At 45.9% G+C, this 26800-nt stretch overlaps 1 protein-coding gene across 1 annotated transcript in view; it reads left to right on the top strand.

The window, feature by feature from the left end:
• Positions 1-3676: 3676 nt before the first annotated feature.
• The window catches only part of T265_14483 (hypothetical protein), a gene marked incomplete at both ends in the record, with an annotated part of 56234 nt that continues 33110 nt past the window's right edge, over positions 3677-26800 (top strand). The window contains 6 exons of the mRNA XM_009173857.1: positions 3677-3903; positions 6073-6335; positions 16413-16728; positions 20012-20103; positions 25955-26042; positions 26241-26437. Coding sequence (XP_009172121.1) covers positions 3696-3903; positions 6073-6335; positions 16413-16728; positions 20012-20103; positions 25955-26042; positions 26241-26437 — 1164 coding nt within the window. The remainder of the gene's footprint in view (positions 3904-6072; positions 6336-16412; positions 16729-20011; positions 20104-25954; positions 26043-26240; positions 26438-26800) is intronic.

Genomic DNA, 26800 nt, shown 5'->3' on the forward strand with positions numbered 1-26800 from the left:
TGAAGCTTGGGAAGAGGGACGACGAGAAAGAAATAGAATGGAAGCAGTAGCGCGTGGCGGGTGTTAGGAAGCATGAGATAGAACGGCGTCGATAGAAAAAATCTTAAAGGGAATGATAGCAATTTAAATGGACCCAAGAAATGTGAATACGTTTTCTGATCTAGAGGCCAAGTTCTTGTTGGGCCTAGTTTTAGGAAGGTGAAATCTTTGTCGTCGGGGTAGCTAGCAGGGGGCTAGCTGTTGGACTAGTTGAGAACGGACGATATTTTTTTGCTCACCAAAGCGTCAAGGCATCGGGTCCTTGTTGAGCAGAAAGAAGGGTTAATATGAGGAGTGACAGTGGACAAGTAAAAAACGGACAAGCAACAGATCCCCAGATAATTGATGAGAATCGCAGCTTAATTGAGGTCTACTACATCAACCTAAAAGGAAAGTATGATTAAGGATCACCAGTCGCCGAGTCAATGGTGTCAACTCCAGAAAGCAAATGGTGCATGGCAAAAAATAGCCATTAAGTGCTAGCTGTGACTGCTTGTAATCAGGAAATCGTAAGTTATTAGCATTTTGTGCATGTGATCGCTCTAGGTGAACATGTGTGCTATGTTTGGATGATGAAGCGGACTGGGGGTGGTGTGACCCCACTAAGACGTAACCTGTAACACATTGCATGCCAACGTTAGCCGTGAGCCTCACAGGTACTCTCAGGCTACCCCATGCGTGAATGTTTTGTAAATGTTCTTTTTATTATTATTTTTTTTAGAACAAACCAGGGGACAGCTGTCGTCCGCTTGTATTTCTTGGTGTTGTGGGACCAGTGACAACCAGAACAAGGCCAATCCAGCTAGAGACAAACAGCAAAGCTGCTCTTCCTGAATTATAGACCAGGCTCAGAACAGCCAGCGATGGGCGATACACCGGTGCTACTGGAGGGGTGGCGAGTATACGAACACACCATGGTGCAACGCAACAGGGCGACCCTCCCTGCAGGGCGCACCCGTCCACCACACGAGGTTTTCATCCCTCGTGCATGCTACCATGCTACACCTTTATTTGGCGTTGAGGCAACTCCATGGGCGACGTGGACGCCTGAGATTCAAAGGGGTTTGCTTGGACAGCGAAACAGGCAAAAATACCGGACAGGTACAGAGGATCGTAGTTCAGGACTCATATGTTGTATAAAAACTATCATACGCATCAACGGTTATCCGGCTACCATTGGTGGTTGAAAGGATTTTCTCGGGGGAATTCTGAAAGCGTTGAATTTGGGAAAGAGGCCTCAACTATTTTTCAAAAGTAGACTACAGGACGAGTAGACCACAGAGGAGGACCTGCGGGCCTATATTCGGCTCGTGCTTCCTGGTCACATCCAATATTGTCAAGGCGTAACTATGAACTTCCTCTAAGCGACTTGGTCTTCACGGTGGGGGACATCCGTCAACTCTTGCACAAGATCAACCCGTTTTTGGACGTTAAAGCCCAACGAAGTCTGTCCAAGGACACCGACAAAATATTTCCGTCTGGGGTTCCGTTTGTCACTTGACAAAGGTCATCCTCCCTGTCTAAATGGGGGTGATTGCCAGGTTAATTTGCAAAATTGGTTGCTGAACATCACCGGCAGCTACAGGCCTATTAGCTTTACTAGTGTGCCGTGCAAGGTGATGGAACGCATACTGAGGCGAGCCTCGCTCTACATCCAACAACTTGATATATCCAGTTCATGGATTTCCCAAAAGCCGTTCTTGTGTGTTCAACATGCTCGTATCTGTGGGCAACCTAACCTAAGCCAAGGACGAAAGACTCTTATTGGACCTCCCAAAAGCATTCGATCGAGTTCCAAACATTCCGCTGCTCCAGAAACTCAAGTCTTAGGGTATTCAAGAGAGAAGTCTCCGCTGGATTAAGGCGTTCCCGTCAGACAGAACATTTCGAATGAAAGCAGACTCTACCTAAACTTCTCCGGGGCTGGGCTTCATTGGTGTTCCTCAAGGCTCCCTCTTGGGACCAATTCTGCTTCTGACTTACGCCGACAACCTCCTAGGCGTCCTTTCAACTTTTTTGGGCAACTTGAAATCCTGGGGTTCAAATGCTAGTACCCTCTTAATTGACGTGGGCACTGCAAATCGGTGGTCGTTGGATTGGCGCCTTCCTCTGAATGACGGAAAGTGCGTCCACGTGCCGTTTGGGGGCGATTAAACGAACATCTGTGTCATGCATAATGAGAATGGACCAAAGCATACCGCAGGGATAGATGCTCTGGCTCTCCTCAGACGTGTCATTCTCACTGCACCATAAGAAGTCGGCTCAAAAAATATTCGCTCTTCTACGGATGAATCGACGCACCTTTCCCGTATTACTCGCAAAGACTTCCGTGGGGCCTACGTCAGACCGCTGCTTGAATATGCCAACGAAGTTATCTACTCAGAATACAAGGAGGACGTAGTCCTCATTAGGCGTGTGCAACGAGCTACTAGGGAAACGATTTCGGGTCTTAAATCTGTGAACCATTAAACACATCTCGTTGTGCTTGACCTATTCCCGCTGAACTATCGTTGCCCCGACGGAGATCGAATCCTTACTTGGGCCCTGTTTGGACAAGGTTTGGCCGACAGGTTTTTCAGCGTTGACCTGACTAATGCACGTCGGGGAAATAATTAGAAAACTTTCAAGCCCGGAGCGTGAACTTTCATTCGGCAATTATTTCTCATTCCGAGTAGTTGCTGCGTGGATTACCCTCTTTCCGACAAATGTATACGCTTCATCCAGTACAGAGTTCAAAGCATTATTGGACGCCATTATACGCGAACTCTCGCGCTAGCAAGCTTATTGTCCCGTGCAGAGAAATAAGAGAACATAGCTGCAGCATTTTTCTGCTTGTGCCTGTCATGTGAATGACAGCCAGCCGTGGAACGACAAGAACAAATTTGACCTCAGAAACTCTGGCGAAAGCCTAGATGCTGTGTATCAATTCGTGGATCCGTGACAATTATTCGCCCGCTGAGGAGACTCGGATAGCGTGTCAATTAGGAATGAAGCTTCTCCGAGAGCTGGTGGGTCACATACCGCACCGTGGTTTAGGAAGCATGCAACTTGCTGCATGCTTTGGGGGAAGTTAGACCATTTTCTAGTTAAGCACATGGTTCCTGATATTCGTGGGAATCGCTCGAATCTGGTGGAATTAAGAAAAGCGTGTTGTCGAATTTGGCGAGGTATTGGACGCGGGCGCGCACTACGGAGCAGCCTGAGTGTACTCGCGGTGCTCTGAAAAACACGCCAGAATTTACGTACTATAGTGATTTGTAGAAGAAGTGTTTGAGCTTTATCACAGGTTGCATTTCTGGTGGACGAAATAGTACAGAAGTCCGATGATTGAAACAGAGATCAGCGCTCCAGGCCAGCATTTTCACCGGACCAATTCAAGCGGCTTCTTGTCGACATCCATTGCCGAGAATCAACATATATGCAGAACATTATATTGCTTCATGGTTAGGGCTGCATAGTGTAAGAACGGGATGTAGGACGGCTTCAAAACAACAAAAGAACATGATCATAGTCGCATAGCCTAGACTGTTATCAGAATAGTGTCTAACAGCGGAAGTAAACAGTTGACGCCATAGCTGTAAACGTCTTTGGTGCTGCCGTGTTTTATTGGACTCAACTAGCGCCCGCCGTTTTGATTCCGACCTTGAGTTCGGGCGATGTCGTCTGGTGGGTTACAGGTGCCATCAACTATGGTGGAAAAACTGAACGAATCGAGGGGTGACACAATCGCACAGGAAATGGTGAAGGTATTCCAATTTGAACGTCGCAATATAATTTTCAATAAGGACTCAAAGTTCTCGGTATCCTCACTTAGACGGCGTCTACCAAGTCGATCAACCTCAGAAACTGGAAGCTACGATTCAGGTGTGTGGTCCATTAATCGAACAGTGTAAACATCTGTTACCCAGTTATTTTCCACTATATGCACTTAATTTCGATCGCAGTTTGCAGCTAATCTCAATTGAGGCACTGGTTTTGACGAGCAGTTTGAATTTTCGAACGTGGTAAATGCCGCCTATTTCCTGTACTGTTGCTTTCAGTCATGTGGGTTGAAGGTGCCTACAACGTTGGGAGTGAGCCTTTGTGTTGTAGTGCTGGTGGTGCGAGTGCCCTGGCACCTACCCTGGTGGGCTCACCCGAGGCACTGCATATCATTTACTCAGAGCGTTCAAGTTAGCAAAAACAGAGTTGAACTTCAAGCTCAGAAGGATAGTTTTGATAGAACGGCTGAGTGACATGCATCCCATCAGCCCATTCCTACCCTCACATTTTCCGCAACACTTGACTCCGGACAAATTCCGTTACCAGCTACAGAAAACAACATATAGCATAAGTTTGTCGAGCTGGGTAGTACAGACTTCGCACCCAATACAACCTCGTTTCCTTCGGTAGATCTTCGAAGTCCCAGACTGCATAGCGATTGATAAAATCTTGTCGGTAGACTAATAAACTCAGAAGCTGTCACGAGTGGGATACTGGGCATGGCAGGGGGGGATTGCATTATTTTGATTGACGCTGCCGAATTGCGGGAATTTGTCAAAAATATGGTAGATAAAACAGTGGTCGTGGCTTTAGGGCTTTTTATGAGGTGGGAGCTGGGAATAAAGTCATGAATTTATGGTGGAAATAGCCAGCGGGCGAACCGAACTCGACAGGATTACCTGCACTTGTTCATTCAGAAGTAGTGTAAACGGGGACTCAGTTATATTTACAGAATTCGGTCTTAAGCTTATCGTGTTCTCCCATACATTAGTCCCAAGAATGGAACTTGAACCACCTAAAAAGGGCGATTGAGACTGCCCTGAACAGGACGAAAATGATCTTCGTGTAAACATCCGAATAGTGAAAGAGCTATTACTCGTCTTCTGGTTCCACCAATCCAGGCAATTTGTTTTTTGCAGCAGTGGTCTGTGAACAATGTCGACGAGGTTGCTTCCATGAGTAATTAACTTGACTTTGGTTTGGTCGCTTTTATTTGGATTGGTCGTGGTCGTCACTGCTCGATGCTGAAATTCACATCCCTTGATTTCACCATGCATTCTAAGACAGTACAGGGAGCGAGACCGAGGTCAACAGAGTGTGTTAATCCCGGTGATTTTCAACGGCGGCATTGGGATAAGTAGACTTATATTACCTCCGAATTAATTCTGGACCAAAAAGCAATGACCGTTGTTTACCTCTTTCGTGGCTCGTTCAGTACTCTGGGTAGGAACAAACGATACAACCAACGTGGGGGTGTCTAGTGCGCTCTGAAATGGCTTGTACAAATTGACAACTTAAACCATCATAAACGGGACCTACGCTGCTAGTTTAACCCCGGATGTTACCATTTCGTTGATATTCGGGGCTGCAGTACGTTGTGCTGGATCTTGTTCGCACTGCACATTTCTTACCTTGGACGGGTTGTCTACTCAATTTCAGTCGCATCACTTTTGAGTTTCAATTGACTGGGCCTGGTTCCAGCTGCTTTTCTAATCCGTCACGAAGAGACCTGACCTTACTGTGATGTGGCGGTTCGTGTACCTGTGCAACCCATTGAGCTATATTGGGGGTGTCCGCGTGACACTCACAGTCTCTCATACCAGGTTGGTCCATGGGTAGAGGTTTGGCGAACACACTCTCCTGGCCCTCCATGTTGAGGGTTAAAACATGTGTGATGACGGGTTCCGTAAAAATGTTAATGTACTTGCATTTCTAGCCCAACACCGCTGCTTGGCGGTTAGGCTTTTGAGCCAAAGGCTTTGGTTGAGGACCCTAATCGTCCTCCTGTCCAGGTGTGGGCGCCCTGGCAGTATCCCAGCCCTTGTACAACCATAGTGATAACAATACTGATGCCACATCGGCCGTTGCGTTCTATCAGCCGGGTCGTCTTAATTGCTGCATACGGCAGGGCGGGTAAGCGAAAACACGCTACTACTGAAGCCTCCTTCATTACACTCACTTTCTTCGTAGGTCCCAGCTCTAGAACTGACCGTTTTGTTCGCCCTGCATCACACTTAGCTGCAGCTTCTGTACGTCTGAGTTCAGTTACAGGCCTAAACAATTCGAAGTCTGTTTTCAAACCCCGGCAGCCTGTCTACTTAGCCACCTTTAATGTTCGCTCACTGAAGCAAGCAGGTCGACAGATGGCTGTCGCTCGTATGCTGGATTCCCTCTGCATTGATGTATGTTGTCTGTCAGAAACAAGGATGCAGGACGCAAGTACAGTGATCGAACTGACTGCTCCCTCGCTCTCTTCCAGGTTCCGGCTGCACACCTCTGGTGATGCGGAGGCTGCTGTAGCTGGATATGCTACGGTGGGTACTGTATTGAGCGAACGAGCGGAAGCGTCTCTGCTTGCTTGGGTCCCTGTTGATAGTAGCCTCTGTGCGGTTCGTTTGGCAACTTCTGCGAGAGAATCTGGAGAAACGGGTACAGCGAACCTTGTTTGTCTGCATACGCCTTAACTGACTGTAGCTCTGAATCTGCCAAGGACAGTTTCTATGACGCTCTAGGTGCCCTCCTACGGCAGGCTAAAAGCTCAGATATCGTTGTGGTTGTTGGTGATATGAACACCCAGGTAGGTAGGCCAGTGCTGCTGAGTTCGATTGGGTGATCGTCTTGATTTGGACACGAGATGCTCGGACGACGGAGACCGCTTACTTCAGGTATGTGCCGATCACAAACTGTTCCTTTGCAGTACGAATTTCCGGAATAGCGGAAATTGCTTGACAACGTAGTGCCCACAAACAAACCAGCGCCGAATCCAAATGGACCGAATTGCCATCAGTTATCGGTGGAACACCAGCGTGAACTCCGACCATGCACTCGTACGCTGCTGCTTTTCATTTCACTTTTCAGGTGTACACTAACGCACACATCTCGCTTAGCCAACTAGAAGCTAGTGGACCCAGAATTCAGCGGTAGCACCCTTTCGGTACCTAACTACCCAAAGGTTGCATTAGGGCTGGGATTCTGTCAGGTTGCCCAAGACTGAACAGGGGAATTCGAGATTCAGAAGCCAAATAAAACCATCAAAATCAGCTCCTCGAATGCCTGCCGGACGGTACGGTGTCGGATATAAACTGCCACTGGGAAAAGATGCCCAAACCGCCGGAAAGTTTGTTTGCGGTACAACTCAGTCACCCTCATCCAAACATTGGATCTCTACTAGGACCGTGTCTTTTCTGGGAACCTAGCGACAGATTCCCCCTGGCCGCCACCACAACTCCACGCGGCACATCATCCGACGCCAGTGTCCACGCAGACCGAGAAGCTTGGTGGACCCAAAAGGCCAAATAAATGGAAGATGCAAAGAATCTTGGCAAGTCCGCAATCTTTTCCACTTGATTCGTTCGACTGGCCCTCGGAAACCCCTTGTCAGCGAAATAATCAGAGACCGAAATGGCTCCCTGATATGCAGCAAAGCAGAACGTTTGGACCGTTGGACACAGTACTTCGAACAGCTGGCCACCTGCTACCTTCAATCCAGAGTCCTGGCCTTCAACAAAAAAGCTGGGCCGTAAATATGGAGCCGCCTTCAGTCCCAGAAGTGTCCGAGTGTATTTCTATACTCAAGCGTCATCATGCTGCTGGTTCTGACGACCTTCCACATGCTCTTTTCAGGCCTGGCGGTGAGCTCTTCAGCCAGTGCCTGTCTAGCCTATTTGGGCCTATCTGGGAGAAAGGGACAGTCCCAGACAACTGGGTGTATCTTTGAAGATCAAAGTGAAGCAAAAGCACTGTCGAGTAGACTGACCACCATCGATAGTGGTGGCCATTTTCAAAAGCGGTACTCGCAATGAACGTAGTAACCACAGAGTTGTTTGACTCCTGTTGTGACAAGGCTCCTGGCGTCTCTGATTTTTCGTCGTCTTACAGTGGCACGCGAAAACTTGGCTTGTGAGAATCGTGTCCGACAAGGATGTCCACTCGCTCCATTTTTGTTCAACTTTGTCATTGATGAAATGATGAGGCGAACACTGGACGGTCTTGAAAACCCGGGTGTTCAAATTGTTGCTGGTGAGAGCCTTGTCGATTTAGAGTACGCAGTTGACATCGCCCTCATCTTTTAAAACCAAAGCGAAGCACAAACATTGTTGAGTAAACTGACCACCACCATACTATCTTTTGGCATGCGCCTTGCACCTCCAAAGTGCAAAGTCATGCCTCAGAACGTGCCATCTGCGAATATATCCCTTACAATTCAGCGAAAATCACTGGAGATTGTGGGAAACTTAACATGCCTGGGTAGTTGTATTAGCTTTGACGAAAGTGTGTCTGGTGAAGTCAGTGCAAGAATATCAAAGGGTCGAATCCCGTTTGCTAGTTTGCGTCACTTGTGGGGTCAAAAAGGCATGTCACTAGATCTTAAGGGTCGTGTGTACCAGGCTACTGTAAGGGTTTTGTTATATCATGGGTGCGAGACATGGCCTTTGCAGACAGATGATGTTAGGCGTCTTCAGTTTTTTCACCACCGATTCCTGAGAAGCGTAGCTGGTTTTGGATAGCGTCAGCGGGTTAGTAACGAATGCTAGGACATCCATGGGGCGATATGGGTCAAGTGGTTAGAGCGCGAATTCACTGACTGGAATGTCCGTGGTTCGAGCCTGACCCGTGCCTCTCGGCTTCCTCTGTCTAGACTTGGGTAACCTGGCAGTATTCCAGCCCGCTTGCTTCCTTTGGGGTGGCATGACAGCTAGGCACCGAAAGGGTTACAGCTGAACAATTATCATTATTTATTTCGTATGGCGTCTAGAAACAGCGCTATCCGGCACAGGTTGATAAATCGATAATGCGGTACCTCACAAAAGACCGGTAAAGTTCTCCAGCTTCTGGTCAGTTGAAGTTACACGTTAGATTACTTGAGTTCGGAGTTCGTAAACTCCGTTGTCATTGGATACTGAAAGATTCCTGTTGCTGAAAACAATCCGCAGACAGTCACCAGTGGTTTTAAAATGCGGTTACATGGACTCGGAGGAGAAGGAAAAGGAATGGAGAAGGAAAAACAGCGTGAACAGCAGACAGTTGTATTGATTCCAGCACGGGGAACGAAATCGAAACCATGGGCTGATGAAGTGTGTATGGATGAAAACTACTGTATTCTGTTTCCCCGAGGGAAGTTGTCTAACATGTGATTACAGGATATCCATCGTAAGCGTTCCGTTGTTACTCCGTGATTACTTCCCACTTATGTTGCAGCAACAAATCGAGATATTTCCGGAACGATCTTTCCCCATACAGTGCCTTAACATAGCAGTGTCAAACTCATGTTCATAGGTCAGCTTTCAATCAGCCTTCTATGCAAGCCATCTGATACACTAATCAAATCAGAGTCGCATCAGTATCCCGGAGAGCTTGGTCGCAGTTAAAAACTGTACGGGTCCCATAAACACCATTCTAAATGCTCTCAAAAGTGGACTGATGTTACGGCAGTGAAGCATTGTTGTTGAACATTGATGTCATGATGTCGATGGTGATGATGGCTGATATACTTAGTAACGGAACTTGCCTTCATGTGATCCATGTAAACTTCACGAAAGCTTTTGACAAAATACGTCAACGGCTTCGTATATTCTTCTTTCTAGGGCAAATATGACTATAGATTCCCGGACATATATGTTAAGTTAGCGAAACTACATCAGATCCAAACGTACCTCGACTTGGGTCCTACGGAAATCTACTTCAGTTCCTGAGTTCCTCAAAACCTTGGGAGGGTGGATTTTTTATCGAGACCTATCACGGCTTCTTTTGTCAGCAGGGTGGACAGATATTGCCCTGATGGATGATATGGTTGTCTGAATTGGAAGCATAATGCGGATAAACTTCTCGCGCAATGTACTTAACGTCCTCTGCTCCTCGTCAGCACCAGAAACCACACCCTGTCACTTGAAAATCACCAGCCGCAGATCACTCTTTGAGGTAGATGGATTACGTAGCCATCAGTTACCGGTGGAGGTCTGCAGTCAAAGCCCGGAATTCATTCTGGGGTCACTAGTTGGACTTTTCGAATAACATATCAGCTGGCTTTCCTCTACACAAATTGTGGTAGAACCTGGTGAGTATGGATGGAACCTTGATACCATTCCCCACACAGCGATTGAAATCCAGCTCGAGATATCGCGACGGGACTCCTGGCCTGGATAATTGGCATCTTGCATTTTTCAAGCAAGGTGCAGAAGTCCCGACTACTTTACTGTGAACGATTCGGATGATGGCACTTCGACGGTTATCACACTATTCAAAAAGCGATCATGAACATCGTACAAATATCAAACACCGAATACCTTTTCCTGATTAGCTACAGCTATATTTCAGAGATGTTGGTGGTCAGAGCCCTGAAGATGTGTCAAGTTCTCCAACTGGAGTAACCAAGTCTCGCACTGTAGTGTGATGCACATGTCCTTTGAAACCCGGTGACACGTCTTTTTGATGTCACAAGTAGCACAAACTGGGAAATGCGGTTGTGGCCTTTTGGGGTTGTGCATTGACTTCGTTTTGCACGCTATCGTCACAGTTAATGCGGCTTTCGAAATACATATAGTGTTCCACAACGTCCAGTATTCTTCAACTCTCGTAGGCTAATACTTTTGTGGAAAAGCACTAGATTGACCAGCCACCTTTGAGAACCCGTTGCGCTCAGGTGACCTTTTCTCGCTACGCTTCAGAAATCCTTTGATCTATACTGGGGGGTTGTCCATTCAGGATCCACAGTCCCTCCTACCGACACTATTGGCCACCCAGGTTTGGGGCTGTAACAAATGGGACAACGCCCTGGCAGCAACTCAGTACAGTTACCTCCACGAATTACACACGCAAAGGTTCCTTCAAGTCATATTGGCGTCGTGGCATTCATTTTATTCTTCGCATACAACAGGGCGCATATGCGAAAATAGCCTGCTAACATCCCATCATCATTTTTTTCCTTTTCGTTCCATTCGATGTTTACTGTTCCGTAGGTCCCAGCTATAGGCACGTCAGTCATACAATCTGGGGAAGAATCGGATTACAGGCTACTGTTACATCTTTCGCTTCATTTTCAATCCGAAGTTGTCCTCGCGTTATTGCAACCACTCCGTGTTCGAGCACTTAAGGAAGTCGGGCAACCAGATGCTTTTGTGCGCACTCTTCCTGCTCTGTTGACAGACTTGCTGCATTTCTGATGCTCAAACACATGTTTCAATTTGAATAATTGGGGTTATGATACCTATGGATTCGTCACATGCTGCGGCTGGTTGTGAAGGTGCTGGTGTGGTTCTCAGTGTCCGAGCTTGTCTATTTGGAGAATTGTAAATAGTCGCCTATGTGCCGTTCTTCTGTTCCCTTTAAAAAGTACTCACATTGATCAAAATAATAAGTGCTGTTTGTTTATGGTTTCTTGTGCACCAACCAACTGTAGCCGTGATTCAATTAAAGACATTACCGATAGGTGACCACTCTTCAGATACAGTCTGAATTTAGAGCTTTCAATGCGGAAGTAGGGCGCCTCAATCCTTCGGATGCCTGACGTTGCGGCATGTTTGGGTTAGACCCTAGTCCTAATGATGATTGTGAACGTCTCTCACAACTCTGTACTCACCAGCAGTTGTTCCTCAGTAGTATTGAGTTTGGATGCGGTGTCGTGCTATTCACGATTTCTCTACCTTTAGGTAACCATGGAGCCAAATCAATCACACAGCCGTTAGATACCAGTGACTAGACTCTACTCGACCTCCAATCATTTTGAAATCCAAGAAACTAATTTACCATTTGACAGTCAAAAAGCCTTGTTAAGTTCGAATTAAACAGTTAATCGTAACTGCGATGACATAAGAACCGTTATACATGGTGCTTGAAACTCGGCGCTTAGTGTTTTTGAGCACACATCAACCAAAAGATCTCAGGACTGTGGCTGTCACTTCTTGATGCAGGAACGGACCGTAGAGTAACTCGACTGGGCAGTCCTTTAGACGTCAAATTAGAAGCTTACATATAGAGTGGAATATATGGTAGAGCCGAGAAGCTCAACGGAGGGGACTAGTGCGGCAGAGAATGAACAGAAGCTGTTTTAATTACAAGAGGAGTAGTTGCTCAGGGTACTTTTACGAACACTGGTTGGCCACTGGTTTGTCTTCAAGTCGATCTACTCAACTTTAGTCGTCGTCTTTGAGCTTAGGTTTATGGTCTGCTAATAGGCCTCCTGCCTTGTAGTATATCCAAGGTTATTTGGTCTCTCTTGAGTCACAAGCTCTAAAGCTGTACAGAGTTTTCTCGATGAGGTCTGATGTGTTTTGTTGATGGAGTCGTAAAGTTTAGAAAGTCCAGCTTTCCAAGTCCTTTGGTTTGCAATAATGGATTAGCCAGCTGTGAGGAAACCAGATTCACTTGCTCCATTATTTGAGACTCAGGGTATAGAGTGATTATCAAAGCACTAGGAAAACGTATTGTCTCAAAGTGATGGAACTGTGTGTCGTGTTTGCGGGTAGTTCATTCTCATGGTCCACTTAAGTGGGGATTTTGTAACAGTCCAGCGTTTACATCATCCGCATATGGAAGGGACGGAGATAATTTACGACTGGCTAAGAGAGTCAGGGCTCATATTGGAACCTATGTGATCCCGCGAACTCTGAGTTGGCTGTGGATGTTCTCCATCCGGTTAGATATGGTGAGAAGCCACGCTTGCCCCGGTCCTCCTATGTTTTGCGCAATAGCGCTGTCGGACCACAAAATTGTCATAATGACACACTAGCCTAGGAACTAAAAAACCCGGAATTTCATCCTCAGGTGGTCTGCTGTTGGCCACTGATCTTTTTCGACGGCGAGAACCGGGTGCCAAAGTACCTAGAGTGTTTGGGATTGGGCAGGATTTACTGCCTCTGAATCTATCCGCAATTATATGAAGGTTGGGCTAGGTTTGAACAATCTACTTGTTTGGCATAAGCAGTTGTGGAAAAATGATGACAGTGGGTATCACTCTAGTTAGCTGGTGCCTTATAAAACGCTGCATATGTCTGATGGCGGCATCGTCAAAAGGTAGTCAAGTAGACTGACTGACCGTGATAGCTCAAAGACAGAAGACGTCCACTGCTTCGCTTTAGTTGAAGTATCATATCTAAGGCAAATCGTTTTTTTCCGAGTGGATGGCAAAGATGACACATGGGGTTGCATTCAGCTCAATACTGGATGTGGAATTGGGTCAGGTCAATATGGCACATGCGGGCATATCTAATGGTAGGATGTACTGAGCATCCTGATTAATTTGGTCCGAACTTTCGGCTTCTGGTCCCCAGAAAGACGCGAACTCTACAGTTTTCCCCTTGCTTTATGGATCAGATCCTTTATTTGAAGGCAGAGACCTTAACTTCACTTTTCCAAGGAACACGGCAAATGATATGTGCTTTGCCGTTGCAACTGAATGGAATGGCAAATAAACGAAGAATTCGACGTTTCCGCATCCCTACTCAATTTTCTGGGATGCACATGGCCAGTTTTCTAAATTGACTACATTTTTTTGCTGTATGATACCATCAGACTCACCCGAGCTACTATTTTAGGCCCTCCACCTGGACCTTATTTATATTAACATTCGTGCAGCATACACTACAATAGTTGGTGGTTCTGTATCACAAACTGGATCGTTTAAAATTACTGTTACAGCAATAATACCTAATAGCAAACCGATACACAATGTATCGCTCAAGTATGATTGTATTCACCTGTTCAGACGTGGCCATTCAGATATGATCTTTATGTGCTACTGGAGTGACAGTGACTTCAAAAATATTCAATGCTGGTAGGCTTTTTTAAGAGAATACATATTACGATTGCCTACATGTTGTTAGTCCTGTCATCCGTATTGTCTTAGGGTGCAATTGGCGCTCTAACCATAGTCACCCTGCCGCGGCCATTGCGTATCTTGTTCTTCCATACTCCAACCAAGCTTCCAGGCAACATTATGTACCAAATTAATGCTATCCTCTCCAACCTGTTGCCGTCCCATCCCGATCTCTTCCGTACCCCCCGCAGAAAAAAACTGTGGCGGTCATCATGTTCTGTACGTTATCTTGTAGCGTGTAGCTACAGCTGTCCCCATTTGGTGAAACCTGCAAGAGTCAGCCAACCGCAGACTCCTTTAAACGGCAGTATCCTCAGCTAGGAACAGTGTGCAAGCTATACACAAATCTGTTTCTCTGAGGAGTAGTTGGTTGGGATGAGAGGACTGGATTGGAGACAGCAGTTCGGAACGCCGAGATATGAATCCATTTATGACCGTGTGAAAGTTGGAACATGTTAGTGTGGAGCTTGCCGAAATTTCGAGCCGTATGAACTGAAGATAGCAACCCAGATACCGAAACGCCACTAGTGACCGAGCTCGTTGGTTATGACTTTCATGGCTTCTGCAACTGTGTTACGACCCGAACCCCCGGGGCGAAGCCGCAGTAGTTTTCGCGCAGCTTTGGCCCACCGCTTTTTGAAGATTATTATGGGGACTCCGCTCTAGGTAACAGAGGAGAAGTTAATGTAACCATCTTCAATGCAGTAGCGGTATTTACCAACTAGCATCAGCTATAAATGAATAATATGGCGAGGCACGAAAACGGCCAATTTGTCGTGAGATCAGGCGTCTTTGACTGCGAAACCTGGCTTCTCTGATTTGGAGACCTAAAATATCTTCAGACACTTGACCACTTATTTCTTTGAAACAGCGCACGTTGACGAACGTATCCGTTGGAGAATTCTAGGTGAAAAGTCGAGTCAGGTGGAGGAGCACCAGATAAAGCTTGTCAGATTAGGGTGGCTGGGGCATGCCCCACATATGCCTGTCATGTTTTTTCCTCCAAGCCCTTGTTGGCGGGAGGTTCATGGATGACAGGTCATGACGTGGCAGCGAGAAATGAAAGCGGTTACTCTCAGGTTCAACGCTGTCGCATCTTTGTACCTTCCTGGGAGGGGTCCACGTGGTTCTCCATACATGTGGAAATCCCGCCCCAAATTGCACGTAACCCGTCCCACCCGAGCTGGTTAACTAAAGCTCCTCTGTTGTTCTGTGCTGGGCCTCTGTTAGATATGGTTAGTAAAAGATGGTAAGTCAGACTGGCTGATGGCGGCGTACGCCAACGTTGTGCCCAGATGTGCTTATCTCAACAGTGAACAGTGCAAACACTTTGTCCGATTAGTCTTTATTCCCCTGTTATTTCATACTTTAGGGCTGTATTTGTACGACGGCTAGGGGACGCTGTTGGTGTATTTTTGTCGGTGATGTTAAGGATGGTTCCGTTTACCGTATCCTTCCTTCTGGTCGATATAGTCAGCTGATACAAGCTACAACCGTTTGTGGAAGCCAGTCTACCATGTAGAGACGCGGTACTTTCGGCTTGCGTGGTTTCGCCCCCAAGGCATTCTACTGACCTATTGGCACCTAGTATCTTACGTCAGGCTAAAAGTGACTACAGCCACCAAACTCTATATTGAGAAGCGATTTAATTGAAATTTCGTTTTTGAGCTCATATACGTGTCGGAACTGGAGACTCCATCAACCCCCTCGCATTTGCCTTTGCGAAAACACTCACTAGTTTTTCGCGTTTGCTACAGATGGTGCGGGACGATGGCTTAAAATCCATAGATACTCTAGTGTCGGTTTTGCTCGGTTTAGGACAAACTAGGTTGGCAGATTTTGAGTAATCAACCGACACTGCTTTTGGCCAGGAAACGAATCTGTGTTGCGCAATTTCGCAACGGAACCTCACAGCATCCTATGAACTACACGGAAGAGTACTACGTGGAGGAATATCAGAATGTGTTAGATTCCATCTATTCCCCAGAGTCAGCATGTAGTTCAACATTTATATAAGCTAAGAAATATCGGCAACACTACTTAACGCGCTTACATAAGGTCACTTCACTTACCAGTGCTCCCAGCTCGTCTCAGTAGTCCACAGTGAGTTCTCCTCACGGTACGGACGTAAAGAATCGTACAACTTGATTCTCTCCCCCGCTCCTTCCCTCTTCCCTATAACTGGTCTGACGCCTTACCTCACTTTAGCCAATCGGTATCCAGCTATCTTCTTATCCAATCCACATCAACAAGCTGCACTAACAGTCTACTTTCCACAGTTTCGTCAATTTACCCCAGTTTGTGGGCCTTTTGCCTGAGGTTGTTTGCCCCTCTAACCCGCGTCCTTGGGCGGCCTGTCTTGTTTGTTGCAGTCTGTCAAAGTCCGCCGACAGTTGCTATCTCTCATCAGTCTGTCACACCATTGATGTTTTATAGCACGACTCACAAACACACCTGCGCACATACGTCCCTTCTAGTTCACTTGCTCTTCTCGTTATCTCACATTGAGGTAGTGGCCAACACAAGTTTCGGTCATATTGATCGGTAAACAGTGCTCAATTAAAGATTCGGGATTATCCAGTTTGCAATGTCATCTAAGGAGGCCGCGTCGGGACAAACTGGACGTGATGAGGATCCGCAATCTCCCACCGTTATGTCGAACTCTAGTCAGGTGACATTGACTGAATTCGGTGGTAATGAAGCACCATACGTGGATAGTTCTGAGCATGGTACCTACACCAGCCGACTAATGCCCACCAGCAGTCAGATTGATAGTGATGGAGCTTCGAGCTACAAAAGTCGTGATAAGCGTCGTTCTAGCGTGAAGATCGATCGTCGTGTCTACGTGCAACAACACACGGCCTCCTTATCGTCAATATCCACGGAGCAGGACGACTGTGAGTGTCTCGTCGATGTCCCTTTTATTTCTTTCACCTATTCGGTTGCTTTCACTTAGTCTTCCTACGGCTCTTCTGTGTTAGAGTGTCGATAGAGTAAGCTGCAGTTTTGCGGACTTTGTTTATTTCTATCACATAGCGAGGAAATTCCAGGGTACCAACTAATGCTCCCTTCATACAGTTGTTGCCGGTATATACTGAAAATCCGTGTTCTACTGTTGTGGTTCATCACATCTGCACATTAAAAAACCCTAGTGGCCTTCGAATCCGCCATCCTCTCAATAGGAGTTTGAGCACTGCTATGCACTTTTCGTCCTTCAACCGATCAACCCACGTCACGTGATGCAGTGATTGTTAGCTCCTTGGGGACGTGCGGACCTCTTATGATTGCAGACAAGAATGAATGAATGCAGCGCTTCTCAGCTTTCCAGCTTTCCCTTCATCTAACCTTCCTGTGGGGAAGAAGGAAGCTTGACCGAGTGATTGATTGATAATAATAATAATTTAGGGCACTTTGACGTCGACAGTTTATAGGCAGATCTTTCAAGTAGCGACAAATGTAGAATCCGACAAATGCCGATAGTTAGGAAGGAAATTCAGATTTTAACCGATTATTTATAAACCTATGGGCGTCGAAAACTGGTTTGAACTGTGGAAGAGTTGTTCGAAAATTGCTCTTGCTTATTTTGTGCTGAGTACATCTCTATGTCAAAATGGAATTCTCGGCCTTCAATGCTTCTCCCAACATGCCTCTAACAGCTTCGATAGTGACCACATTTTGTGTGACCCTCAAAGACTGAGTTCCCATATTTCTAGTGGCTAACAAACGAGCTACTGGTTACAACACCACGCAAATCATTATCCCTTAATGCGTCTCCCGTTTGTTCAGTCAGTATTCCTAGAGAAGTTTTCTTCTACTTGGCTCATTTCTGGTAAGGAAACAGCTCCATCGTCTTCTTTCAACACCGGATTCATTTGTTTGGTGCTCCATGATGAAGCTTTTGTGTTAAAAGCCAAACGTTTCCCAAATAAAAACTACCGATTGTTTACGATGCTCTTCTGAAACGGTGCTCCATTCTCGAAGGAAAGTACTCACAAGGTTGCTGAAAACTCTTCGACAGCCCACGACCGGTTTCGCTCTTCTTGGGGCTCATCAGGTAGGCGCAGTCCCCGAGTTTCCATCAACCTTATGTTCTACTTGAACCCATTCTGTTTTGGCAGCCTACTCATTTTCCCAGGTAACCTTCCTGTCTGACAACGTACTCACAAGGTTGCCGAAAACTCACCGACAACCAACGACTGGTTTCGTCTTTCTTGGGGTTCATCGTGTGTGCGTAGTCCCAGAGTTTCCACCAACCTCATTTTCCACTTGGACACTAAGTTGTACCCACTTGACCACTCATTTGCAACTTGACGGGCATTAACCGGAGACTCAATTGGAGAACACCATAAACACCAACTTCTTTTGTAGTGCTTTGCCAATAACGTACAATTTGGGGTTTATACAGAACATAAGCCTGGTGGAAAATCGGGAATTGCACATGTCGTAGACTATGGTGCTTGACTACTGACTTGTTGCACCCCGGATCTCTTTATGTTGGCTTGTGATCAACAAAATTGACTGGTGTCCATGAACTCTTGGGTGAATTTCCATTGGTCTGGACAGTAAACGGTAGGTGAGATGATCTCCCACACATAAGCTGGGCCACTCAAGGAAAATATCTTAGTTATAGTTTCGTTCGACTCAACACGTAACTTTTACTGTTGCAGTGTATCTGGATGAGGTACTCAACCGCTTCGCACACGTTGGCGGACAATGTTTTTCCGTTATCTTCTGTCCTTTGCTTATGGGTTTTAAAGTTCAATTGGAAGTGGGTGAACCATAGCTTACCTGCTATCGGTAATTCCGCTTGGTTCTGTTCAGCTAATTAAATGAATTCCGCACGCGAAATGCACCTATCTTTCGCCACGCGTGGACGGCCCGTTGCATTTTTCCTCATGATAATGTTTGCATTCATACCAATCAAAACAGCATACCCGGTTGCAACAACTTGTTTCGCCGGTTTGCAAATAACAGTATTCGGAATTTCCGAGGTCAGGTAGAAAAATCAATATGTACTTTTGCTCCTTGTATCGTCAATTCAAACAATGCGCACGTCCTTTTTAAATAGCGGGCAGAACGGGGGAGGGGGCGGGTACAAAACCGGGTACTTTCTCTATGCCCCCAAAATGATACAGTCTTTGTATTGCACTTTGGTATAATTATGGACCACTACGCTCCCCAATAACGCACTGATGATGTCACCTCGATCGGTGAGGAAACGTTTGCAATCTAATTGCCCAGCTCAGCAAACAAGCCAACGACCATCTACCCTACCTGAGCTACCAACATTTTCCTCCATAGAAAACTAATTTAAAACACCTTTCGGCAAATGCCGGGGAATTCCGGATTTGGGAACATATAGTTTTTGATTTTTTTTATTGTCCACTGTCTTTCACAGAAGGGCAAACTGATTATTCTTTTCAAAGAAACTTGTTTCTGTTGTGAGGCTGCTCAAGCATAGTAGCAACGGGTACAGTTGTGGTGAGTGCATAAAGAGTGCCGAAGGGTCACTCATGGACAAATTTACTAAAGTGGGATGGACGTTATTCAGGTAGCTCACTCGGTAACTATAGATCAAGCAGAGGGACATGATTGAACTTGAAAAGTTTGGCATTTATGGGTTTTGTTAAGTTATGCTCCATCACGCGTTTTGGCTGTGCCTTCAAGATTAATCGTCGAGGTTTGGCCAACTTTGTGAAAGCCGGTAAGTCAATTCAATATGAATCCGGACCTATCTTCCTCGCGTCCAAAGTTTCCGAGGGTAACGCGCGTGACCTTAGAGTTTGACTGGTTTCGGACTCGCGACGAATCACAACAAGTACGGTGTGCCGTGTTAATTCCGCTCAATCAAGGAGGAAATCCTTAAAGACCAGGCGGACTCCAAGAAGGTGAATGTGTTCAGCTTCGACTTGTCTATTCTCACCTGCTGCAACCACATAGCGTTGCATGTTCCATGTTATCGCCTGACGTAATCCGTTTCCACATATTACCTTTCCTCCGAACACATCCAATCATGTCCCTTCATATACAGTGGCTGGGCACTGTGTTGATTCACACTCAACTTAGATTGGCCATTTTTATTTACCCAATCCTAGTGCTTTGTTATACGTGGTATCTTGACTTCGAATTGATCATGTCCGCACTATGCATATTTTCCTGTTCGGTTTTTGTCCATATCAGCCTCCTACACCGGTTCCAGTTCAGAGGACGAAGAAGACAGTCCTCAACGTGAAAATCCTCGCGAACGGTGGTTAAAGCCAGCTAGTAGGCCGGTAAGAATTGCTATGGTTGCTTTGGCTTTGCCTAACTCTCTACTGCCTTTTTTACTTTTGCTGTTTTCTCCTGCTTTCGAATGCTGATAGACTCTTTGGACTCACATGGTATAGGTGTGTGGTCTTTTGCTCAGTCGTGATTCGTGAAGACGTGGTCGCTTGTTTTGCACTCTCTGTGGCTCAACTGCTCTGCTTGTGGTGAAGTTGAAACCTTGGAACAACAACAACAACTGATTGGGGATCACGTTTCCAGGAGCCTAAGCCATTTAGTTGCCTTGTTGCTAGTTGGCTCGCCTTGCAATGAATAGATTACGGGAGATCGCTGGTAAGATTGAAGGATCCACATATAGCACCCAGTTTATGGACAGGCAATTCCAGCGTTTTTGGGAAATGCTAGATGCCTCTAGGATCCTCAATACGCAGCAAAATGCCAGTCGACCGAATTCCTCGTAGAGTTCTTTTCGCACAACCACGTGAATGGTGGAAACGAGCTAGGGGAAGTCAAACACTGACTTGGTAGCGAAGTATGAAAGCTATTACCGGCGAAATCAGGTGCGCTGTTCACCACCGTCTTCCTGGATGGGAAACCCGAGACAGGGCACATAAATGGTTAGGGATACTGTCAGATATGACCCAGTCGCACCCTATCTGGCGCTCATGCATCCAAGCGATTGCCTTAAATGCATAACTCCTTTCCCAACCTCCCCATTTAACCGTTCCGTATTTACTCACCAATTTATCAACTCCCGCCTCCAATGCGCAGCTACCTACCCCACCTCACGAAATCATCGGTGAACGAAACTGTGACAGCTACAACCACTGTACGACAAGTACACGATTCTTACACCTGATGATGATGATGGTGACGATGAGCACAATACTTCATTTAATCTATCGTACTAACAAGACGTAAGCGAGTTGGACCGGAAGGTCCGTGGTTCGAACCCATCCTCTGCCTCTCGATTTCCCCTGTTTGGGTTTGGGCAACCTGGCAGTATCCCAGCCCTCGTGCCTCCTTCGTGTGGCACGGCAGCTGGGCACAGGAAGGGTGCTACAGCTGAACGATTGTTTTAACTTTTTTATCCAACTGTGCGAAGAAAGTGCACCATGTCTACAGAACGGCGTGACGAAGAAGTGTTGCGTTTCTCGTAGGTTCTGCGTTTAACAGTGCCTAGTCTTTTATTCGACCCCTCTTATATATCTTAACCGCAATCAGTAATTTGCTCCACACTGGATTTTTCTGTCGCTAGCTATCACGTTGCACACTAATTGAGCCACATTCCACTTACCAAGGTCAGTGTCGTAGTGCGGGACAACAGACGTAGCTTCAAAACCGAATATCATTTTTGGTCGATTTGTAATATCAGACAACCACCAACCAATCAGGTGCCAAATGTTCGATAATATAATTTGGTCACTGGTGTTTTATTTTGGTTATTCTTGGACCGTCACTAGCAGATTAATTTACAAAGTAGTATATCTCCATCCACAGTCAATTTGATTTTGAAGTATGGGATAGTGTTGATAGAAGTTCAGAGACTGGTGAGCCCCAATTTGGGTGAAATATATGAAGTGTCCAGAGTTTTAATCGACTTCATGCAAAGGAGAACGGTCATATGGCTTTGTCGCTTGTTATGTGTTGGGGTGTTGGAACCGAGTCCCTGGAAGGTCGGCGGATAACACCGCACCAAACATCCGGGTTCGAATCCATGCATGGGCTTCTTTAAATGAGCTGTCATCCTACGTCTTCAAGCGTTGTACGCATGTTGTTTCCCCAGTAAGGGTGTGAATAATACTTTTCCTATCCTGATGGGGCATGAAAGAGTTTTTGTGAAGGGTTCCTGCTACAGTCCCAATTTTGTTGATATATCTTATTCGACCTACTTTGGATAAGGTTTCGCTCACGACCGGTCTTCGATTTTCGTGTAGAACGTGCCACATCACTTTATTCTCGTCTTTCCCCCTGACAACAGTTTTTTTATCCAACTGTGCGAAGAAAGTGCACCATGTCTACAGAACGGCGTGACGAAGAAGTGTTGCGTTTCTCGTAGGTTCTGCGTTTAACAGTGCCTAGTCTTTTATTCGACCCCTCTTATATATCTTAACCGCAATCAGTAATTTGCTCCACACTGGATTTTTCTGTCGCTAGCTATCACGTTGCACACTAATTGAGCCACATTCCACTTACCAAGGTCAGTGTCGTAGTGCGGGACAACAGACGTAGCTTCAAAACCGAATATCATTTTTGGTCGATTTGTAATATCAGACAACCACCAACCAATCAGGTGCCAAATGTTCGATAATATAATTTGGTCACTGGTGTTTTATTTTGGTTATTCTTGGACCGTCACTAGCAGATTAATTTACAAAGTAGTATATCTCCATCCACAGTCAATTTGATTTTGAAGTATGGGATAGTGTTGATAGAAGTTCAGAGACTGGTGAGCCCCAATTTGGGTGAAATATATGAAGTGTCCAGAGTTTTAATCGACTTCATGCAAAGGAGAACGGTCATATGGCTTTGTCGCTTGTTATGTGTTGGGGTGTTGGAACCGAGTCCCTGGAAGGTCGGCGGATAACACCGCACCAAACATCCGGGTTCGAATCCATGCATGGGCTTCTTTAAATGAGCTGTCATCCTACGTCTTCAAGCGTTGTACGCATGTTGTTTCCCCAGTAAGGGTGTGAATAATACTTTTCCTATCCTGATGGGGCATGAAAGAGTTTTTGTGAAGGGTTCCTGCTACAGTCCCAATTTTGTTGATATATCTTATTCGACCTACTTTGGATAAGGTTTCGCTCACGACCGGTCTTCGATTTTCGTGTAGAACGTGCCACATCACTTTATTCTCGTCTTTCCCCCTGACAACAGTTATGAGGACCTGGGTGTACAGAACCTTGCTGGTTAGAAGCCGTCTTTGCGATGTGTACCAAGTCCATCGCAGTTGTTTCGACCGCCTGGTTTGACTCGTCTTTGCGTTAATCTGTCTCTACACTCCGTCTCTAGTCAGCTTGCAACGCAGAACGAAGTGTACATTCGGTGCTTGAACACTGGCTATTACATGCAAAGCTATGGTTCACCGTTCCTTACTACCTACTCCAACCAACAATCGGCTGACCCGAACTGGCATAGCGAAAATTGAGTTGCAAGCTTGCAGTGTTTATTTTTCTGATCATATCAGAATAGCCTTGTGCACTCCCGTTATCGGAATATGACACGGCTAACAAGGTGTGTCCTGGTGACCGATTTTCTGACGTGCGAAGCCATCCGCACTGCCGATATCTGTGATTTATTCGAATCGATGGCGGGGCAGTTGGTGCTTGGAAGGCGCGAATGACTTCCCGCCCACACAATAATGAACGCCTTGCAACAACATAAAACTGGAGTCACCGCCTGAAGGGTTTGACCAAAAGTGGTCCCCTCTGACGAATGTTCTCTCGGAAGTCTCACATTCCGTCTTTATATATGGTGCTGGAACGGGTTTCAGTAGCCTTTACACTCGCATAGTAGAGCCTATCTCATTTCACTGATGGAACTACGGTTGTATCTCTACATGGTGTTCTTCACTCAATACCACTTTTTCATGATAGTCATTTTCCAGTTTCATGGAGTTGACCTTCAGGTAGAACCCAGTTCCTAATACAGCACATCCCAGTTATGAAGAAACGACTTACAGCGTTGCTGAAGACTCTTGGACAGCCCACAACGGGTTTCGCCTTTCTTGTGGCTCACCAGGGGGCACACTCCCCGGGTTCCCGTCAACAGTATGCCCTTTCGAACCCAAATTGTAGGAAATTAGGGAAATACTCATTTCCACACCAGTTTGGTGTTCACGTGAGACTTAACCGAATCTCTTGTTTGTAGTTGACGGAAACTCATGATTGTGCTTATCTAATAAACTCCAAGGAAGGTGAAACCGGTCGTGTGCTGTTCAGGAGTTTTAAGCAACCGTGTGAGTAGTTTCATTCGGGAAAATACACCGCGACTTCTCGAAAACCGTTCCAGCTTAAACATGAGGTGACCTGTGTGCAACACATTGAGTTGAAGAACATCATAAACCGAAGGTTCAACAAGGATTCATTTGAATCTCCTGTTAACACCGAATCGGTTAGCAAATGAGTTCATTTCGCCGAAACACCCGACTGTTTTCCTGCATACGTTTGCCCATCATACTTTAACAGTAGCTCTGTGCGCAATGGCTGTTTCGCATGTGTCCTCTCTCAGGATCGCTTGTTTTAAATAGTTGGAGGTCGAAATTTGACTGACTTCATCTTCCCTAGCCAGTGTCTGTCAGCCGTTCATGGCACTAACATGCCGGTATTGTCGTTCGACTTCTAACGTTTCTGTTAATCATCTCTTTGTGAAAGACAGCTGACTTGATATATATGAATGTATATAATGGGTATATGATAGTCTGTTTTTTGGCCTCTGGACTCTGATAATGTGACACATTTACCTATCTTCTGGGTCTCATCGCAAAAATAGGGAACCGGATAGTTGTTGGTTCGTTCTCATCAGTCACTATTCCCCATTTCTACGTTCGGCATGATGACGCAAGTTGTGGCTGTTCCACAGGTCAGCTCACGAGGGATAGCCCACAAAATCTTCCCAGATTTACTTGAAGCGATATATTTATCGGAGAGATAAAGCACCCCTTTCATTTGATAAAAGGTGCCTCGTAACACACCGCATCATTGAACCTAACTTGTGGGTAACTTGACAAGGTGCCCAAGATCCTTCAGTCCAATCTAATAAACTGTGATTCGGAAAACTAACAGTTAGCTTAGTTGCCACTGAGTCAGTGGGTGCGGTTACTGAACCTGAATTTAATCCGGAATCCATGTGGATGTGCGGCTGTCAGAACTCATTGCGCAAATGAAACCTCTCTTGGTCAAACAGTTAAGTGTTCATACTACTTGTTAGGAGATAACGAGTTTGTGACTCCTCACACTACTTACACTCTCCCTTAGGTTCTAATATGATGGGTTTCCCAACTGGTACCACGCTGTTGGGAAGGCCGTCGGTGTTCGGGTGCTTTTCTCTTTGTCATACCTAGCATCTGCCAAACATCAATGGATTTGTTTGTGCTGGACGTCGAACGGACAACAAAGGGACGATTAAGTGTTGCGATGTAAATTTTTCTGCCTAAGCGGACTAGCATTGTTGTTGTTCTTTGTGATGGGCGTTACCGTAACTGCCTGATTATTAAGACTTACAAGGTGAGAACCCCACATGATGCGAAGACATTCGGTCTCTCCTCGGGATTGTGTCCTAAGGGGAAGGTTTGTGTACCAGGTCCTTGTGTTTAATTCCACGGGGAATTAGCACCCCGGATAGGCCTTTCTTGGTCGGATTAAGGCAATCGTGAATGTGTATCAGATGAGGAAATACAACTCACGAGATATTTTTTCAGGCGATGCTTTGTCCAGCATCACATGAGTCAGCTCCACTCATTTGGGATAAATCGGTTCCTGTCGATACGCCACATCACTTCAAAATTTATTTTTTGAGGTGCTAGTATATTCATACCACGAATGAGTCATACTTATAGGTAATATTTATAGGTATAAAGAGGACTTTGAGAAGGAAATAGGTGGAGGCCACCCCACACAATGACAGTTTCTGTATTCCACGGGATTGATTCACACACGAGAGCTTGATTTTATCGTTCCACTGTCTCTGTTGGTTTCTTAAAAACTGAAATTTCCAAGTATGCTGAGCTTGTAATGAGAATAGTTGTTATTTGACGGATGCTGCATTGAGTATCCTATTCTTTCTTTCTCCATCCACTTGTTTCTCACTGGCTCCGCCTATTTATCCTCAACTGTTCAACCTTTCCGATCCCCACAGACCAACTCTCGCGGTTTCAATGATTTTTGCGTTCAGAAAATACGTCGGGCTTCCTTTGGCTTGCGCGAGATTGAGATCGCGGAGCAAGGTAGGCGTCGGCCACTGTTTGTTTGATGCAGTCTTTTTTCTCCTTACGAGCCACAGGAGATGCTGTAACACAGTTTTTTTTCCAAAATCAGTCGATGGTTGGATTTCCAAAAATGATGTTTGTTTGCTTACTGCTCGATGTTCACGGGTCCACAACTAGAAAGTCGATCGATCACGGCGAATGCGGTACATTTTTTAGCCCCTTTGTCAGCTGTCATGAATTTCGACCATCTTTTACAAGTAATCAGTTACACACAATGCATACTGTTCCATTTTTCCATCTTCATTTCGTCAGAGATGCCTGCGCTTGTGAATTTGAGAAAGCGTGCCAAAGATGATCAGCCATTGAAAGGTGCTCAGATTTTGGGGTGCACTCATGTGACTGCGCACACTGCGGTAAGTTGTGTGCATCGAATTTCCACAATCTATTGTCTTAGGTGGCTTAATGAGACAGTGTATGGTGTCTAAGTTTCAGGTGAACGAATTAAAACGTCATTTTTCAGTTCCGCACTTGTCTACTACTTTGCAACGCCCATATTTTGTCATACGGATAGCTTTTCAAATCATCTGTTCAGAAAAAGACGTTCTATCTAGGCGTCGCATTTTCCCAAGCTCTTCCTTCTACTCGCATTTGCATATCGCTTCTGCGAGTGCTAAAACCCTGTACCTATCGGGTATATGGTAGGGACGTTTCTCTAGTTTCACCTTCATCGTCACGAAGAGACTGGACCTTACCGCGGTGTGACGGTTTGCGCACCT

This window comes from Opisthorchis viverrini (genome assembly GCF_000715545.1).
Source record: "Opisthorchis viverrini unplaced genomic scaffold opera_v5_203, whole genome shotgun sequence".
Taxonomy (NCBI): domain Eukaryota; kingdom Metazoa; phylum Platyhelminthes; class Trematoda; order Opisthorchiida; family Opisthorchiidae; genus Opisthorchis; species Opisthorchis viverrini.